The 6,741-nt window shown below is 57.9% G+C and overlaps 1 protein-coding gene across 2 annotated transcripts; it reads left to right on the top strand.

The window, feature by feature from the left end:
* The first annotated feature begins 552 nt into the window (after positions 1-552).
* Positions 553-6,683, top strand: SH2D3A (SH2 domain containing 3A). Of its 2 annotated transcripts, XM_056822573.1 has the most exons (10): positions 553-642; positions 1,834-1,933; positions 2,325-2,725; positions 3,489-3,571; positions 3,700-4,331; positions 4,434-4,549; positions 5,107-5,281; positions 5,353-5,464; positions 5,660-5,845; positions 5,941-6,683. In XM_056822573.1, the coding sequence occupies exons 2-10, from the start codon at positions 1,853-1,855 to the stop codon at positions 6,099-6,101; spliced, it is 1,947 nt and encodes a 648-aa protein (XP_056678551.1). In that variant the 5' UTR covers positions 553-642; positions 1,834-1,852; the 3' UTR covers positions 6,102-6,683. The 2 variants fall into 2 exon arrangements, with proteins under 2 accessions (XP_056678551.1, XP_007489100.1); XM_007489038.3 differs by lacking the exon at positions 553-642 and having other exon boundaries at positions 722-1,933.
* Positions 6,684-6,741: the final 58 nt, after the last annotated feature.

The following is a 6,741-nucleotide window of genomic DNA, read 5'->3' as shown; positions in this document are numbered from 1 at the left end:
TGTTCTTTCTCATAGATCCCTCTGGGTTGTTCAGTATCACTGCACTGCCACTAATGGAGAAGTCCTTTACATTTGATTGTGCCACAGTGTATCCATCTCTGTGTACATTGTTCTCCTCGTAATGCTCCCTTCACTCTGCATCAATTCCTGGAGGTCGGTCCAGTCCCCATGGAATTCCTCCACTTTTTAATAAATACTTCTAATGGCCATTTTGATTAAACAACTTTTTCAAGCCCACAGAGGAGAAGTGGAAATGGAGCCCACATCTTCTGATTTTAAATCGGTGCTCATTCTGCTTCACCACGCAGCTCCTCGGTGTCCCAGCCCACCACCACAGTCGGGGCATTCACCTGGGATCCATTCCCTGACGCATGCCTATAGTCACTGCCCAGAAAAAACCTTCCGCGAGGACTCTAGGTGGCCCCGCCCAGGGCCCCGCCCCTCCGAGGCCACTTGCTCTTTGGAGGAAATCGAGGGGGTGTGGCGAGGCGATTCCTGGCAGCCGCGGGCGACGGGCTCCCCGGGGGGCGGGGCCACATTGGGGAGGGGTGGGGCCGGGCCAGGTGCGCTGAGCTGCGCGGCAGGGAGGGGCTGAGTCTCGGAGTGGTAGCTACCTGCCGCGCTTGACTTACAGCCTTCCGGGTGAGTTCGGAGGGTTATAGGCTGAGGTTGGGGGGTGGAGTGCTGAGGGTGCCCGACCATGCACCTGCGGGGTCCGGGTGATCGGGCTACACGTACGGCTGGAGACACCCCCTTCTCAAGCTCACCCCGAGTCACTGAAGAATCCTCTGCCCGTCCCCGACTCCCCCTCCTCTCCCGCCCCTTGGATGTTTCTGAAGGTTGGAGTTTGGGGGAATGCCGAGGTTTGGGGGTCTTGGTTTAGGAGAAAGGGCTCGGAATCGAGTCCCTTCCTCCTTTTCTGTCCCCGGAACTTCCTTCTGCTTCTGGCCACCCCCACCCCCTTTGACTCAGGCCGCTGGAATCCCAGGTAGAGCCACAACCCTAACTCCACGCCCTGAGGTCCTGAATTCTCCCCACTCCTCAGGCACGGGAGAAATACTAGGAAACCCCTCTTGCCTTACGCCATTCCCCTCATTCCTTCCCTGCAAATTGTATTCTCTTCTCCAACGTGATTGGGAATGGAGTCCTGAGTTCTATCCGAAATCAGCATAACTCACTGTGTGACCCCAGACAAGTAATACCCCCCATCCGAACCTCAGTAAATGAGGAAGGAAGGAAATAACATTTATTAAGCCCCCTTCTGTCTCCTCCTTCAAGGCTCACAGCTCTGGGAAGGGTTATTTCCATTTTACAGTTAAGGAAACTGAAGCAAGGCAGAGGTTAAGTGACTTGCCCAAGGTCACACAGCTAGACACTGCCTGAGGTTGAATTTGAACTCAGGTCTTCCTGACTCAAAGTCTGGCCCTCTATCCACTACCCCACCTAGCTCTTAAAGTCCCTCTGTGCTCTGGCATTTGATATTCTCCATCCTCATATTCCCTTTCCAGTTCTGGCATCCTATGTCCCAAGGTCTCATCCACACTCTTACTGCCTCAATTGCAGGGAAATCACTTTGTAAACTTTTGGACATTGTTATTCTCTAAACAGTCTTTCCAGCTCCAGAATATGTTGATTACTGCTTGTGCTTCCCCCTTGGCATGGCCTGGCTTTTTACAGATGAAGGGATGGAGATCCTTAGAAGGGAAGGGACTTGTCCAAGGTGATGCAGCCAAGTCAGGGGCAGAGCCATCAGTAGAATCCAGGTCTCTTGGCTCCCAGTCCAGATGATATCCCCCTCAACGATTCCCCATCCCCTACTCTGTGTTTTCCAAGTAGGGGCCTGGAGCTGCCAATGGAAAAGGTCGGGGAGTCTCTGGACCCTGATAAAGAGTTGGTTGACCAGACCTGGTACCATGGAAGGCTGTCCCAAAAGGTAACCCCAGAGCACCCCCTGGTGGAGACACCTCCTATTCTTGGTACCCAACACCCAAGCTTAGCCTCCCAGTGTCCCTTAGGAAAGCCAGATTTGGCCTAGAAGGGATTCACCAGACATCTGGCCTCCAATTTGAGGTCTCCTCTCCCTCCTGGATTTCAGAAAGCTGATGTTCCAGTGCCCCATCCCCCTACCCTGCTCCCCCTTTTTAAAAGAAGGAACCCCCAGCCCATTCACTCCAGACTCTCAGGACTTCCAGTCATTGCCATCCTTGCCTTCTTTCCCCCCACCCCCATCACTGAGCCACCCAGCCACCACCGAGCCTGACCGCCTAGGATGCTGTAAGTTCTGAGCTTCGGCCCCCTGCCAATCTTGCCTTTCCCATCCCTAGGAGGCAGAAGCCCTGCTGCTGAAGGATGGGGACTTCCTGGTATGGGCCTCCCCTTCCACCTTAGTCTTGGACTCAAGCCCCCTGGTGCTGTCCTGCTGCTGGGGTGGTCAACCCCTCCACTTTGACGTGGTGCGCATCCAGCTGCGCCCACGGCCCGGAAGGCCCTCTCGTGCCCTCTTCCAGCTGGAGGATGAGCGCTTCCCCAGCCTGCCTGCCCTGGTAAAGTGTTATGTGGCTACACAGCGCCCGTTATCCCAGGCCTCAGGGGCCGTGGCTTCTCGCCCTGTGGCCCGCCATGGACCTCCACGTCCTACGACCTTTGGCAAGCCCCGCCACCGGCGGAGCCTGAGTGGGGATGGCTGCAGCGATGGTACTCGCCAAGTCCATAAGGGGCTGCTCAGGTATGGGAAGATACAGTGATACTGGGGCCGAGGGATGGGGAAGAAGGCTGGAAGAGCCTAGTCATGGCATTCGTCCCCTTCCCTTCCTGTTGGCCATTGCTTGAAGAGCCCTTGGAAAAGAAGAGGGATCTCCATTCTTGATGTAGGGCTTGGTGGCTCTGAAGGAGGCAGAAGCTCAGGGATCAGTATTCCCTCTACCCAGCAGGGAAGGAGAGGGGGAACAGAATGGGAGGAAGAGATCCAGGGCAGCCGGGTAAGGTAGAAAGTGCCCTGGACTGAGTCAAGAGATTGCTGTTTTGTACTGTCTGCCCATGGAATCGTGGGGAAGTCTTAATGAACCCCAGGAACATGAGCTGCTAACATTCATATGGACAGACCCCAAGGGGGGGGCAAATGGGCCTGGGGGCTCCCTGCCTCCAGAGGCAGAGACAGAGAGAAGGAAAACCCTGCCTCATGCTCCCATCTCCCACTTCCAGGTCCTTGCCGTATCCAGCTCTCCCCAGTCTTGAACCTTCCCACCTGTGGCTAGGGAACATACAACTCAAGTAGGAGAGGCCTTTCCTGATCTCCCAGCTTTCATGGAAGTCTCCCCCAACCCCAAATTACTTTGTATGTCTTTGGCATTTACTTATCTGTGCACCCCCACCCTTCAATAGAATCGAAGTTCTTTGAGGGCAAGGACTGGTCCCCCTGCCTCTACTTAGCACAATGCCTTGGGCAAAATGACCTATGTCAATGTTTCTTGAATTGAATTGTCCACTAGGACCAAGGAGCTCAGTGGAAGCCAACCCAGCCTAGACACCTTGAGACACAGGGGAGGCCCTCCTAAGGGGAGCAAAGGACCAGGTAAGTTGGGGAACTTGGAGGATCTGGACTGTGGTCTTTCTTCTTTCTGGGCCCTTCTTGCTCCTTCCCCATCTCTGCCTTGTCTCCAACCCCTAAGTCTGTCCCCTTGTTATCTCTCTGTCTCTCAGGTTCACCAGATGACCCTCACATGGCCAAAATGGTGCCTCCTGCTTCCCCCCTTTTCCGTACTGGCAGTGACCCTGTACTGCGCAGGGCCCAGGAACTGAGCATAGGTACCCCCCAATGGGGCTCAGATGGGCAGCTGCATCCCAAGGGGCCACTGAAACCTCCACGTGCACCCTCTGTACTATTGCCCGAGTGTCCTGGGACTCCCACCTCCTGTGAGTTGTTGCCCCAAGAGATCCTCCATTTCCAGAGGAAGGGAGGTGATGACGGGAAACCTGGGACCAGGGAGGCAGCCAGACACGGACCCAGGGACAGACAGGAGACTGAGCACAAGACAGAGGCCTGGCCTGGGGAAGAAACTATGCCCAGAGAGGGGCAGAATGGACAGCTCAGCAACAAAGAAGGTCCACAGGAGGCCCCTTGGTGGGAGGAGTGGGAGCAAGAAGAGGCTGAAGATTTCGTGAGGCCCCAAGGAGGAGCTACCCCTGCCCTTCAGCCCCAAGCCTTCTCTTCCTGCTTGCTGGGCCCTGAGAACCGGCCCTTGGAGCCCAGCGCCCTGAGGACCCTTCGTGCCCTGTTCCTGCAGCATGATGTGGGCACTGTGGCCCAACACCTGCTCCTGACCGATTGCCAGGTCAGCAGGCCCAGAACCTGGCAGCATCACGGCCGAGATACCCCAGGGAGCTGGGTGGTCCAAAGGCAGCTTCCCCTGGGCTCACCACCCCTCTCCTCCCAGGCGGCCCAGGTTCTGGGGGTGACACGGACTCAGCGCCAGGCAATGGGCGTCCATTCGGGTCTGGAGCTCCTCACTCTGCCTCATGGTCATCAACTTCGGCTTAACCTGTTGGAGAGGTGAACCCCATGTTCCAGCCCTAACCCTGCCCCTGTCTCCCCCAGGGGAACATCACAGGGTGGCCGTGCCACCCTCACAAGCCTCGAAACTCAGTGCTTCCCTCCAAGCCTGTGCTAGGGACAGAAGGCTGAGACAATGAGGCTTTTGCCCCAGAATGCTAACATTTGAAGGGGGTGCTAACAGCACTAGCCTTTCAACACAGGGGAAAAAATTGAAGAGTGTGGAAGGGCTCGTGGCAAGACGTAGGTAAAATAGGAGCTCTGTGCAAAAACAAGCCATCCATAACACATGGGTTTTATTTTATAATCGTGACCTTACACATACATTGGGGTACCCCACTGGACCTGCTGCTAATTTATGGTTCTGCCTTCAAAACCTTGGCACCTCCCCAAAGTCCCTTTCAGCTCCCCGCCTGTCTTCCCCCCCACCTAGTCCCCCTTACACCTTTAACCTCACTGCTTCTCAGACCCCCCACGCCCCATTCCTAGGCCTTCCACACCCTTCCTCCGTATCTCTGACCCCCTTATCTTCTCACTGACCCCCAAAACTCCCCCAGGCATGAGGCCTTGGCCCTGGCTGCCGCCACAGCTGTGGTGGGATGCTCAGGGCCCGTGGCAGAACGAGTGGCCACCTTGCTCGGCCTTATCCAGCTGGCACTGGCCCTTCGAGCCCCCGGGGGTGCAGACCTGTTTGCTCTGTCATCGGTGATGACTGCCCTGCAACTGCCTCAGGTAAGGTGAAGAACGGGGAAGGGATCCGGGCTCCCGTCTGTTCGGGGGCTAAGCGTGCCGGCTCTCCCCAGATCACCCGGCTGGAAAGGACGTGGCGCCTCCTCCGGCAGAACCACACAGAGGCCGCGCTGGCTTTCGAGAAGGAGCTCAAGCCCTTTGTCCGAGCCCTGGATGAAGGGGCCGGTAAGTGGGAGGCTGGCCTCTGCCTGGCAGCAGTGATGGGAGGGTGGCATTTTAGACCTGGAAGCAGGGAACCTCTCATCCCTCAGTGTACAGATGCGGCAAGCGGGTGACTTGCCCAAGGGCCTGGGGTCAGGCGATGCTGGAGCTGGGATTTAAACCCAGGAGGCTCCGGCAGAGCCCTTCCTCTCATCGCAGAAATCGGGCTGCCGGGGGAGGTGGCCGTGCCTCACATAATGCCCGTGACCCAGCTGCTGGAGGGGGCCCAGCTGTGGGGGTCCCATGAGGAGAGCTGTGAGCGGCTGCTTCGGACGCTGCAGGGAGCCCGGACCATGGCCAGCCACGCCTCCCACTACCGAGAGGCTGCCAGGGCCCGACTGAAGGGTGAGCTCTGCCCCGCCCCTGCCCCCAAAAGGATCCCCCCTCCCGGCCCCATCTCTTGACCTCACCCTGGGCTCTTTTCCCTTCCCCCCACCCAGGTTTCCAGCCCACCCCAGAACTTTGCGAAGCCTTCCAGACTGAGTTTGCCCTGAGACTCCTCTGGGGCAGCCGAGGAGCTGGAGCTACACAGGCAGAACGTCACAAGAAGTTCCACCTCATCCTCAATGCGCTCTCCTGGAGGCTGGAGCCTGAGAGCTGACCATTCATCTTAGCTGGCCAGAACTGCCCCCTGTCCGGCCACGAGCCTCCTCGGTCGGAGGGAAGGCCCAGGGAGGTGTGTCTGCCCCTCGTCCCCAGGCTGGGCCAGGAGAGTTCTGACCTTGCCCCGCTGCCCCCCTAGAGAAGCAGGGCTGTGGGAGCAGGCACCTCTGAGCCCTCCTGCCCAGGTCTGCCTCCTCTCCTTTGCTGGGACCAGGCCGTGACGTCGGCCTCTCGCTACCTCACAGACATTGTTCCTCCTGCGGAGCTGAGATCCGCTGCTCTTGCAGCATCTTCCCAGCCCTCCCAGCTCTTCCCTCAGAACCGGATATTGCTAGGAAGTCTACCTCCCTCCTGCCGCCCCCTGGGATAAGCTCTCTTATTCAGGAGGTGAAGAGCCCTTCCCACAAGTCACCCATCGGATCGGTGGAGAAACTGGCCGGCTTCCCCCCGAGTCTGCTTCAGTCCCCAAAAAAGGAGTGGCCAAAAGGCCCAGGCTTCCATGGAGCAGCCCGAAGCTGCCTTCTGGGGCCAGCTGCATGGGGAGCTGGAAGGGACAGAGGAGGCCTTTGTGATGCCCACCTCCTCCTCCTCCTCCAGGGTTCCTCCCGGGGCCGGGGCAGGACCTCCCTCACCCCCCA

Source organism: Monodelphis domestica, chromosome 3 (genome assembly GCF_027887165.1).
Source record: "Monodelphis domestica isolate mMonDom1 chromosome 3, mMonDom1.pri, whole genome shotgun sequence".
In the NCBI taxonomy this organism is placed as follows: domain Eukaryota; kingdom Metazoa; phylum Chordata; class Mammalia; order Didelphimorphia; family Didelphidae; genus Monodelphis; species Monodelphis domestica.
Note: the sequence above shows the minus strand (reverse complement) of the source record. Positions and strands in the feature narration are given on the sequence as shown.